At 41.5% G+C, this 13,088-nt stretch overlaps 1 protein-coding gene across 1 annotated transcript in view; it reads right to left on the bottom strand.

Annotated features, from left to right (window-relative positions):
• Positions 1-12,832, bottom strand: part of DTNA (dystrobrevin alpha) — a 182,392-nt gene extending 169,560 nt beyond the window's left edge. The window contains exon 1 of the mRNA XM_030446270.1: positions 12,664-12,832. Coding sequence (XP_030302130.1) covers positions 12,664-12,680 — 17 coding nt within the window. The 5' untranslated portion in view covers positions 12,681-12,832. The remainder of the gene's footprint in view (positions 1-12,663) is intronic.
• Positions 12,833-13,088: the final 256 nt, after the last annotated feature.

Here is a 13,088-nt window from a genome sequence, read left to right as displayed (position 1 = left end):
CCTGCAGGACCAGCTCCCACACAAGGAAACACTGTTCTGTCAGTGGGAGAGATACACAGGTGAGACTCTCCAGCTACACCTCTGCTGTGGATGCCAGGAGCCCTGCATCCACAGGTGTGTGGTGAGCTGACACCTGACACTGTGCCAAGGGCAGACCCAACTGGGGGACCATCCTCACACCCTCAGCCTGCACTGGAGAAAAATCCAGAGAGACCATGGAAAAAGAGAAGCACAGTGTTTTCAACCGGCTTCTTGGGCCAGACAGCAGAGGGGACAGGCTTGTTGGCAGGACTGCAAAAAGTACCTGCCCTGCTGGCTGCACCCAACATGGGAGAGGGAGGGGGGGCTGTTCTCACTATGGCTGTGGGATCATAGGTAAGGGGTGGAATGTTTCTGTATTTCTGCCTGGCTTCTCAGATGTCTGCTCTCAGCCATCCCAAATGCAGCCAGTGAGATCCCTCTCTTGCTGTGTCTGCATGCTGTGGGACTCTGGTGCTGCCTGAGCTTTCCTCCTCTGCTGTCAGACAGTAAAAACAGCAAAGGTTTTCTGCTGAGACAACAGTCAATACAAAGCACTACCAGAAAACCCCCAAGCAAAAGCCATCCCCCACAACAAAAGAGAATTAGGGTACACAAAATAAGCCTACACTGTTGACAGCATCGTGTGAATAACTTAATAGCCCTTTTCTACCTCTATCCTCATGTGTAGTAACATCAAAAGGTTTTAAGAAGTGCTCCAAATGCCCGAGCCTGACCCTAGGAGGCTAAAAATCTTAAGAGAAACTGTACATGGAATTTCTTTTTCTTTCATAAGCTTTGGAAACACATCACTTGAAATCCCCACAGCTCTTCCATCAAACAATATGGAAGGAAATAAATGTAGCAAAGAGCAAAGGTACTATGGGACAGATTCTTCTCTGCTTTCAATGTTCTGTAGAGCCACTCTCATCTGTGCCATGAGTTCAAAACCTGAATAGAAACCCTGTCACTGTCTGACAAAAGGCACTGCATTCTTTGTCAAAAAGCATCCATTCACATTTTCAGCAGTATTTTTTCCTCTCCCAGAAGAAAGTTTTCAAACATACATTTCTCAAAGCCACTGGCAGTACCCAGGTTCTCCCCATGAAGACAGTTAACACCACACCCTACCCGTGGAAATGACGCTCCTCCGATCGCTTGCTCTGTTCCCTGCTTCTTCTGCCTCAGAATGCTCAGATCAGATCCTGCCCCAGAGAAAAAGCAGAGTCAAAGGCTTGGGATATTCAAAGCTGAGTCCTGGAGTCAGTCTGCAGGAGGATCAAGGAGTACTGGGCTGAAGCAGCATGGAAAGGAGACATATCAATGTGCACTACTGCTCAACCATCGAGCACAGGTAATAGAGAGCATCTTAATTTGAAGATGCTGGTCACCATCTGGTCATAAAGTAAGGAGGCAGCAAGTAAATTAAAGCAAGTTCATGCATACCAGGACATTTTACTTAGTCATCTCTACTCACACTGCCGTGTCTTTCCCAGTGTAGCTGTTCAATGCAATTTGTGTTAGTTTTATTTCTCCTTCGCTTCCATTACAACCCCATTTCATCTTTCCAACAGGGTGTATCACCCATGTACCCACAAAACCTTCCAATTCAAAACACTTCTAACGTGAAAGAAAGTTAAGTAGTGTAAAAGAGAGCAGCTGAAACCTATCGAGTTGTGCCACTCCTAACAGCAGGTAAAGACTGGGTAAAATAGGGATGAGTATGTTAAACAAGACTGAATTAAAGTGTTAAAGAAGTCAGCATTGGCCCTCTCATGAGTGTTTGTGAATCCCAGGATAGGAGCAAAATGAGGGCAGTCTGAACTTTAAAAGAATGCTTTCCTAACATGGTAAATTGTTTTTAATATACATAACAGCTTTAAACACCTGAAGTACTCTGCTTCTAATTATTTTTGCTGCATATTAAATATTTGAGGAAAATACATATCTTTAATTATTTCATTACCAGATGGCTCCTACCAACCATTATTAAGCTACTACAGCAGTGACTAATGCTTCTGACAATTCTAAATTACCAACAACACCTTATGGAGGAATGTGACCCAAGCGGCCTAGAAAGGGCTAGCTGCAGGTGTTTATTTTCAGAGAAAGATGTTTTGTTCATCCAGATACAAGACAACAAAGATGAAACACGCCATGCCAACCACTCCTGAGGAGGATGGGTACACCAACAAGCCCTGTTGGCTGCCTACCCTCCAGACACCAAGATGTCCCACAGCTGAGTCTCTTTGCTCATGGGACAGGTATGGAGAAGCAAGAGCACCCATGCTTTCTCTCCAGTGGTATTTTAGGTGCTGTGGGCTCTGCAGCCATGGCCCCAAGCAGGGTGCCTGAGGCCCTAAGGGATGGCAGGGACTTTGCATTGGGGAAGATGAAGATGAAGGAAATGTGATCACCCATAAAAGGTTCCCCTGCACATCTGCAGCCCAGGCACAGCCCTTTTCCTCTCAGCTCTGAATACAAGCCTCATTTTTTTTTCCCTCCTTCTTTCAGTCAAAGCACTTTCTGCCAAATTGATTATATTAATAACATTATAGCTTGGACAGGAACTTACATGTCTTAGTATTAAGTGTGTGAAATAACATTACTCTCCTTTCCAAACCCTCCTGAGGTGGTTAGGAAAGTCAGTCTTCTCTTGCGCAGTTGCATTATAAAATTGCTGAACAAACCTATTCTGCTGTAACAGGAAGGGACACATTTTCTTCCCTACTGTAAGTAGGTCAATGAAAACATGATGTTGTGAGGATGACACTGTTTTCCTCCGTCCTCTTCCTCCTAATGGCAGTTTCAAATCATTCCTATTTAATTACGTTTCCAGTGTTCGCTATAATAACATTGTAAGGTTATTAACAAATGATGTATTAGTGGTCCTAAAGTCTGGGGTTTGTACTTCTTTGTAGGCTATTTCTAGCCCCAGGTACATGCACACAATTCCTACAGAGGGCACCTCACTGCATTTAAAAAAAGCCTGCAAAGATACCTGGATGTGGAAATGCAACAATACATTATGAGGCACAAAATTTCAACCCTCAGCTCTGAGATTTACATCGAGCTTTTACACCAATGTGATCTCCTTTTGAGGATGAAATTTTTACTGTCTTCTAGTCTAAATCTTAAGTATCTACACCGTGAAAAGTGAATTTGCTCTGAATGAATACTGGCATAAACAAAGTCAGAGTATTTTTCAGTAAAACTGTTCTAATTCATAGTACCTTGAGACTTCTCTGCAAGCATTTCATCAGGAAGGATTAACCAGTGGCTGGAGAAACATCTAAGCTGCAGTGATAGCTGTTTGCACAATAAATGCAAATTAAAGGCCACTGGCAATTAAAAATACATTCTGGGGGAGAACCCTCATCAAAAACAGCAAAAGGAAAAAAGATTACATTACACAAAGAGAATATCGAATGCCTTAAGTCTTATCAAATGAAATTTTAAAAATGAAAATGAGTGCTTCTTTTTTGCTACCTCTATTTTAGAACAGATGGTGTAAATTAGCTTTGTTGACATTATCTGAAAAAAAGGAAAAAGTAATTAATTCACCTCACATAATGCCTCTTGTAAACTTTCACTCACCCACACAAGCACTCCAAAGGCTCCCCTGTGCAACCAAATGTTTGCCATAGCAAAGGTTACGCGCTCTTACAACCCACTCCTTATGTCCTCATCCTGAAAACAGGCCTGCCTAGGACAGTAAAGCTAAGCACATACAAGTGGATACCAGTCTGTCCTCAGCATGAAATTTTTTACCCTACAGAACCCCATGACTTCAAAGGGGACTCAGATTTCATCCTAAGAATCCAATTACACGTTTCAAATTTAGGATCGACTGTCAAGTGCCAGCTGACAGAGTGATGTCCCCAAGTATTTCAGGACAACGATATCCGAGCTGAAATGCAAAGCCAGCTGTTCATGCCTTAACCACTTACCTAAGGAATATTTCAAAATGAGGAAATTATATGATGATTAAGTGCCTCTGCACCACAGAAATTGCATCCCACTTTGCAGAATTTAGAAAGCATGTCTTTCGTTATAAAAATAATTCCGTGTCATCACCAGTGCCACTAAATCATAAGGATGGTAGAAAAGATGCGTAACCCACCTCCCACTACGAGATGAAGTCAGATCCACTTCACTCATGTTTATTAAAATTATTTAACACCCCCAGAGGTGGCAGACTCCACAACATCCACTGGCAATGTATTTCAGAATTAGCATTTTCCTATGATCCTCTTCTTTCTTGATTTAGTTTAGACCCATTTCTCCTTGTCTACGGCCACAGACAAAAGATTTCTGGTCTGCCCTTTGCAACAGACTGTTCTATGCTGTGTTCTGTGTTTGACAAACTGCCTGTCTCCCAACTGCTCCCCAGCAGGATGCTCTTACTTGGGCACTGAAAACAAACATTGCAGGTTTTCTTTCTAGGGCATGTCCTCTGCAGTCACTTTTACTGCCCCCCCTTTACTTCCAAAGTAGCCAGAATCTTCTTGAAGTGCAGTGCTCCAAACTGAAAGGAACTGAACTCCAGCTGAGCATTCCACCAACATGGAGATTATTACCTTCAGGCTGTACGCCTGTATGCATCCCAATACACCGTGCTTTTCTTTTTTATTCTTTCCTGTCATTTAACAGCTCAACATTGCCAATCCATGTTCCTCTGGAGATCCACAGTGACCCCCATCCTTTCCCGAGGAGCTGCTATCTCACCAGTTGTTCCTCATACTGTGCTGGAATCAAATCCCTACCAGCAAACAGCTCAGTGAACCCTCTGGTGCTACACACCACCACTTCTGGCCTTCATTCACCTGGTGAGCCAAGTGTGCCCTTGTGATGCCACCTCATGAAAGGAAGCAAGTTGTGTGTAGTTCTTAATGTAGCACATAGTAAAAAATACTGCAAACCCAGCAAGGACCAGGCCAATCTTTGTGGAAACTTCTCCTCTTTTTATTTGCCTGCTCTATCTGCCAGGGGCAGGGTGGAAAAACAATTAGGACTACTTCCAAGGCTGAGATATCAGATTTTATTTCCTTGCTCTATATTGAGTCTCTCTTTATAAGTAGTCATGCCTGATGCAAGACCAAGCAGTCATCTACAATGTGTACAACAGAAAAAGGATAGAACTAATGACCTGTGAAATAGGTATAGACAGACCTGGCTGCTCTGAAGTTGATTTCTAGCAAAGCTTGGTTTCTCTTGAATGTAATACAGTGGATGACTTACTTAGTACTTTACATGCACTGTGGCAAAATTTGAAGGCTTTACACACAAGGATTTTATATCAACTTCAGGATAAAGTGAGTGGCCTGAAAAATTATCATCCTTTCTACATACTCTCTGTGTTTTTCATAGACTTCACACTGTTTCAGTGTGGGTGGATATTAAACAGTGTAACAGCAAAGATGAGGGGCATTTAGTCCAAGTTACCACTAAGATGTGAGTATCTGCTGATGACTTCCAGCATACATCCATTCACATCAGGGAAAATGCACTGTTCTGCAGAGTTCACCTAAGCCTGGAAAATACTTTTTTTTTTTAAAAAAAAAGGGCTTTAAACTCTAGTACTTTCAATTCTATTTAGGAACACATCACCAGATGTATTGCAGATGTAGAACTTCCATTTGCTTGAATTTTTTTCAACCACCAGATAACTAATTCAGCTGTCTTCTTTCTGGAATTGTACTTATTATCTTCTAGACCCACATAATTGCTTCTTATGATCATCATTTTAGCAAGTGTCCACTTACTACTTATACCCACTTCCTACTATAAAACTTTTTTTTCAGTTGCTCTTCTTATTTTTATGCTTGACCTGGACTTTTACATACCAGATATCAGAGCCAAGCTGGATGTATTATTTACATATTTTCAGCATTTTTCAAAGTTAAACTTACTGAAAAGAAACAGTTAATTGCACTGAAAAAAACCTGGAAAAACAACAAAAAAAATTATAAATGCTTTGCTGGGAAGCATTAATTCCTTCATGCTTTCACATAAAAATGTTAAGTCTGGCAGACAGGTACAACTGTTGTCCTTCTGTCACCATCAGCAAACAACTCATTAGCAAAAGGCATATTTCATCCCCCTCCAGGGATGGTTCACAGGGACCTGTAGAGCTTATGACTGGAGGTGATTGCTCTAGCAGCTCAAGCTGAACCTTGCTGTTTTGATTACTTCTGTTTTGAAGGGACATGGGTCTATGGGAGACATGTTCAGAGGGCTTCTTGCAAGCCACACACAGCTTCTTGTATTTGAAAGTGTCCTCCAGAAATTTCCTCCCTTATGGAGGAGATGGAGCAAGGACTTCTACTGAATTGCCACTTCTGGATGTGCTGCCAGCATGCCCTGGTGGCTGCTATTACTTTTTCAAGTATTTTGGGTCAGCCAAAAAGTCATCCAGCTCTATGGCTGAAATTAGAGAGAAGATGACTTATGAGGTTGGGATGAAGAGCATTACCAATGGCCTCACAGGTGGCAGAGAGAAGTGGGAAGCCAGAATGCAGAATAGGTGTAGGTGAAGTAACATTTTACTTGGAATTTTCAGAAGTGTTTTTTGTCTTTTTTTAAAAAGAAAATATGACGTGTTTACAGAATAGCCATAGCTTGACTCTCAGGTCCGTTAAGCTCTCCTTGCATTCCTGTACCAGAATAATATAATTTAAACATATATTAAACTTATGTGATTTATTTTCCCTATTAAGATATGCAAATTGATCAAAATTTTAAGGACAAAAATAAAAATATAAAACACTTTGTATTTTGTTTGATCTGTTTGGAAATAGATTTTGTTTGTGTATATTCAAAGGAAAGTGAAATATTTGTAACTGTAATAGCAATTAAAATTACATATCAAATACCAAGATAAATGCATTCAAATTCAGATCTATGATGTGCCTTTTTTCCCGTGTTCCAGTCTGCATAAGACTGGACAGGTCTCCTAGATTAAATTCACTTTCTCAAGTGGATGAGGGAGCTTCCAATTATACAAATTAGTTATGTCTCCATGTTAAAAGAGTGAAAAGGGTTCATAATTATCAACTCCAAAGTTAGAAAATGTTTAAATCAACATGTTGCCTTTGTAATCTCACGCATTTTTTAGATGTAATGTTAAGCCATTCTGAAGTGAATTTATGGGAAAAAGAATAATTATCTAAATGAAGGGAATGGATTATATTTCCATAACACACAAGTGATACAGTACTTTTCTTGATCAAGTATAAAAGAATTGTATATAAAAAAACCAAGGCACTGGGGGGACACAGGGACACAGAAACACATGGTAGCCAAACTCTCATTACTTTATAAATCTGGAAAGAATCAAAAGCATTTTCTGATCTTGATCCAAGGACAATGCCACATTAAGAATAAACATGGACTGAAAAGGTAGTAATTACTAGAAAGCATATACTCTCATTAAGCTGTATATTTAAAAAACATAGCACGAAAGGGTAAGATTACTATTTCTATCTGCAGCTGTTATTCAGCAATGTGTACTCAAGGACAGATTCACCCCAACCACGTTCTTCTGGGCTTTGCCTGTGTGCCTGTACTTACTTTCATTGTGTTTAAAAGAACTAGTCTCTAGTTGTTAATAAATTGTTTTTAAAACCTACTTGCTCACAGACTTCTCCTCTGTTTCTGCTTCATTTTTCTCTCTTTTTTTTTTTTTTTTTTTTTAGGTTTCACTGTGACCAAACGTGCTTACAAACTTACAGGGAGGTATTTTATACCAGAGTAGTTTTATCCTTACAAGAGATATAAAAGAAAACAAGAATGCAGCACTTAGACACCACTTTTCAGCCCTTGATCCAGGAGCCCTTCACAGAACTGGGCAAGTATTACTGTCACCACACTCAGAAAAAGGATATGCTAAGCCCCTGTACAACTTGTCAGAGATCACAGGCACAGAAGCCAACCTGTTCTCCCCACTGCCCCAAGGAAGGTTATGTTCAAACAGCTACCACCAACAAGTAAATTAACAAATAAAGATACGTTACTCCCACTGCTTTCCTATGTCTTCTTTATTACTTGGAGCCTACTCCTCAGTTCAGGTTTTAAGAGTCAAATGAAGCAAAAGGTTATCCAATTGGTTCAGATGCAGGAAAGGTGAAGTAAAACTTGGCTTCCTGTAATACCCCCCTGGCAGGGGGGATGGTTAGGTATTAGGCATTCTCTCGACTACCACAGCTGCAATTAGATGCATTTTTAAACATCCTGTTAGTGGGAAGTATCACTGTGTTTCCAGGTAAAGTCACTTCATACAGTAATTATTAGCTCAGGAAATATTTTGTTCCTTCATTCAGCAGAAGCCGGAATCAATAGTAAGTGCAGGAGGTCCAACACCACTCAGACTGGCAGCTTCCCTGGATTCCCACTCATGGACTCAGAAGTGGTAACACGGCTGCATAGGACATCATAATTTCATTAGATCTGGTTGTGGGTGTTTTGGGGGCTTATTTTTTATGGAATTACAGAATTAGAGAATTGAGGCTTTCTACAGCATGGTGCATTGTGCAAGCCATTGCCTGTCATACTTTGCCAAAGCATATCAGCTGTCATTGCTGGGAACAGATTCATTAGGACCCAGAGGAAAATTATATTACTGCAAGCTGCTTCTAGGTACTTCTGAGCTGAGAAACATGAGACCATATTTTCAGGCAATGTTGGGGAAAAGACCTTTAAACTCTTTACCAAATGGCTCCTGATGACACCTACATAAATTGTACATTTGGTAGAATAATTAACTGTAAAAAGCTTGCAGATGAGGCTAAACCCAAAGATTTTCGAAGGAAAATAAAGTTTAGGACAGAAAGAAAGAAAATAAATGGGAACCCCTTACAATAAATGTAGAGTCTGGCAAGGAAGCATTTTACACCTATATGTGTGTATCCCTGTCACTGCTTTCATCAGGGTTCACAAAGAAAGAAGTATAGGATTTATTAAAGGAAAAAAATGTTGCAAACCCATTTTCAATTCAAAAGCATGATTTTTTTTTTAAACTCTTGCAACAGAGTCACATATAATAGCAATAGAAAGGGAGAGACACATCTCCACGAGCAGATGTGTTACTAAGCATGATGAAGCTTGGCTTGTCCCTAAGTGACACCAAGCAGTCAGCTCCTCAGCCCAGGGAAGCATGGCACATGCTAGTGATGAATATCATACCAGTACCAGAGTAGCACCTCAATCACTCACACAATACCTAAAACCAGAAAGCACCAGTGCTTCAGCTGTAGGTCTGTGCTCCCCTCATCAGTGGTCTGTCCCTTGATGGATCTCCCTGAAGACAAGGACATCCACAATGTCTCCTCTCTGCAGTAGCAAGACACAAGGGCTTGGGGTAGACACCCATTCACCCTCCCATCACCTCTGCCCAGCAGCACTCTTCTCCATCCCCCTCTTGTGTGGGGTTAGTGGGGGTCCTGGGAAATGGGAGGGAGGGAGCGAAGGGGAGGCTGCAGTAAGGCAAGCTGTCCAGGAGATCAAGGAGAAGAAGGTGTCACCCTTTTCACAAAAGCTTTTAAGAAAAGAGTATGTGCCTCTCTATCCTTCCTCCCTCCCTGCTTCCAGACAAATCTCAGTCACCTGAGAAGCACAGGGACTAGTGGGGGGAGAGCGAAATGGGGAGAGAAAGAGAGAGACCAGAGGATAAAAGAGAGACAGAGCGAGGTCCCTGCCCCTATGTCCTGATAAAGCTACCAGAACCCTTAATCAAAAGCCTCAGCACTGTGGCACTGCTGTGCAGGACCACCAGCTCTAAACACATGCGGTACCACAGTCACATCAGAAAACATGCCAACATTATCATAGAACCATAGAATCATAGACTGCTGTGGGTTGGAAGGGACCTTAAAGATCATCTAGTTCCAAACCCACTGTCACTGGCAGGGACACCTCCCACTATCCCAAGTTGCTCCAAGCCCCATCCCACCTGGCCTTGAACACTTCCAGGGATGAGGCTGGCGCAGCTTCTCTGGGCAAGTTGTGCCAGTGTCTCACCACTCTCACAGGAAAGAATTTCTTCCTAGTTTCTAACATAAATTAACCCTCTTCCAGTTTAAAGCCATTTACCTCTTGTCCTATCACTATAGGCCCTTGCAAAAAATCTCTCCCCAGCTTTCCTGCAGACCCCCTTCAGGCACTGGAAGGCCACTATGAAGCCTCCTCAGACCCTTCTCTTCTCTGGGCTGAACAACTTCAACTTTCTCAGCCTGTTATATTCTCATAGTAACATGTAAACTATACCAAATACAGCAAGATTTTCCAAGGGAAAATATCTGTTTACTGAATATTTGCCATTTACTGCTAGGAGAATTGGAAGATGTTAAAACAGTTGGATTAGATACACAAGAATAAATTTTTTAAAGTCAATCCAACACCACACTGTAGTTTCTTACCCTGTTTCTCAGTAAGATGCCCTCCAGGAACAAGTTTTTTCAGTCAGCTTCACTTCCCAGAATACAAAGCAAGTTTCCTTCTGATGAAGCTCTCCAGCGCCTCTTGGACATTTAATTATGGGAGAAGGGTCTCAGATAATGAAATGGGAACACCATGCTCCTGAACTATAACTTCTGAAAAGCAATACACTGTGGTAGGGAAATGCAATTTAATTTTGAACTGACTCAGGAATTTCCCATGGAACATTAATTCTATTTTCTGCTCACCTCTGAATGTCAGTCTATTTTTCTCTTTCAGTTTAGGAAGCTTCTAAGAGGTGCAGCTAACTTCTACTTCCCCATCTGAGGAATCCTCCTTCCTCCCACCTTTTGCCATAGCCCTCGGGAGGGTGCTCCTCAGCTGAAAACAGAAGCATATGGTGCCATGCTTTATCAGAGGCAATGCCTTGCCCAATCAACTGGTATCTAGATACCTAGCATAGAAAAGTAATAAAGTTATTTCCAACCTTCCCCAAGTCTGCAGGGGCTCTGAGAGCTCACATGACTTGCCTGAAGCTGCACAGGATGCTGTGCAAGAGCCAGAAACTATCCACAGCTTTATTAAGCCCCATTGCAGGTTTTTATTTATTTTGACACATTTTGTCTCAAAGTTCTTCCACTTCAATACAAAAACCAAATATTACCGTGGTACCTTAATGTAAGTAACTGTTGGCCTGGGAATTTAGCATGGGACTGAGGTGTTTAGCTAACCTGAGCTATTAACAGAATACCCAGACAGTACAAGAGAACTGGCTTGAATGTCATTTCTCACCCCTGCACAGCTGGTTTTTTTACCAAATTTACACTAAAGGTCATATATTTTCTTTTTCACCATCCCCTATGTTTAACCACGCAGAAAACATTTCACAGCATATTTGTTTACCCAAATATACACAGATGTTTTGCAAAATTTGGATAAGCTGATCAATAGGGATGAAGTTGATCAAATGGAAGAATGATAACAAAACCTCCCAGATGTATCATTTCCTTCCAACAGAGGAAATATTTCTATTTTAGTTCACCTAGTTCCACATATTTTGCAAGGCACAGACTGACATTTTGTGACTCTCTTCGTCACTGATATCTGTAACCAAAAATGTGAGGCGTTTCAGTCATCCATGGACAGCACCAACTTCCTATGGTTATTATGGGCAGTACTAATATGTCAGGAATTCTAAGTATGTTTGGGTGAACTGCTACCAAACCCAAAGTTAGGAGCTCCTCTACTAGGAGCGTAAAATAGGCATGCCCAAAATAAATGGTAAAAATTATGCTGGCATTTAGGTGATTCTCATTTACAGCACAGATTCAGACAAAACTCTGAGAATACAAAGTTTTTGCTATATAAGAAACATTACATCTAACTTTCCACTCAGCTTCTGATATTTCAAAATCCTTTTGGTCATAGGAACACCACAAGCTCACTAGAAATATTTGAGAATGAGTCTGAAAATACCATCAATCAATGAAGTGAAGCGTCTGCTATGCACTGAATTTACCCCTAGTAAGTTGTATAAAGAAGATAGTCTACATCTTCTTTTAGACTCATAAACCTACTGTTTAGCAGTGAGGACTATCAGGAAAATTACCACAGTTTTAATTACTGCCAGAAGGACTTTATTCAAGGAAAACAAAAGAGACAAATGTTAAAAAAAACCCCAAACCACCAAGTAAAAACATCGTTTTAAACAAACAAGCAGTAAGGTTGAATTTAATTAACCCTGTGTTGTGATCAAATCCAGGCATGAGGAAGTAGCAGGTAAGTGAAACCGTGGATGAAAACACATGCAAATAATACGAATACATCCTGACTGGGAAAACAACTCGTTTTGCAATTTTGTAATAATGAGCAGCATTTCAAACAGTTTACCCCACTAATGAAGACCACAGATATGTACCAAAATTCACCTGTAACAAAAACAGCAATCAAAACTGTAATGCTGAGATTATTAGAGCCCCCTACGTACACCAAAACCACTAACCTTGTGAGTTTAAAACTTCACTGAGGAATGAAGTTCTAATAATCCATACGGGGAAAACAGGGGAGGGGGGAAATAAATCGCACAGGGAAAGCGCTACTTGAGTATCTACCTCATCCTACAGGAACTGCCGAGTGCTCTTGAAAGCAGAAGCAAAGCCCAGAGGAGGAACCACCCCAGCAAATGTATGCAGGGGCAAGCTTCCTACTTACCCTATGGTATGCACCATGATCTCTTTTGCCACCTTAGTAACTCCAAAGAATCCAGAATGACGTTATTTTTAAGAGAATATTAGAGTCGTTAGAGGAGGCAGAGGCAAGCTGAGAAGCAGAGCTTTGCAAGCAGCCGGGCAGAGAGGGATAGATTTAAACCCTGGCTCAAGATGCCGTGTATTCTGCGTCTATCTTTAACTTGTAAATGATTTGGTTTCACATTCCTCTGAAGTCCCACTGGCAGATGCCTTTGCGGAGCTTTACCAATCGCAGGCACCCGGGCCCCCTCCTCTCCCTCCCTCCTTCTCCCCCCCCTCCCCGAGCTTGACACTCCACCCTCATCTCCCCCAACCCCACCTCTCCGCCACACACACACACACACACACACACACACACACACACACACACAGGGGTTGGCAAGCAGG

The sequence above is a fragment of the Calypte anna genome, chromosome 2 (genome assembly GCF_003957555.1).
Source record: "Calypte anna isolate BGI_N300 chromosome 2, bCalAnn1_v1.p, whole genome shotgun sequence".
Lineage (NCBI taxonomy): Eukaryota > Metazoa > Chordata > Aves > Apodiformes > Trochilidae > Calypte > Calypte anna.
The sequence above is the reverse complement of the archived record's forward strand: the minus strand, read 5'-3'. Positions and strand labels throughout refer to the sequence as shown.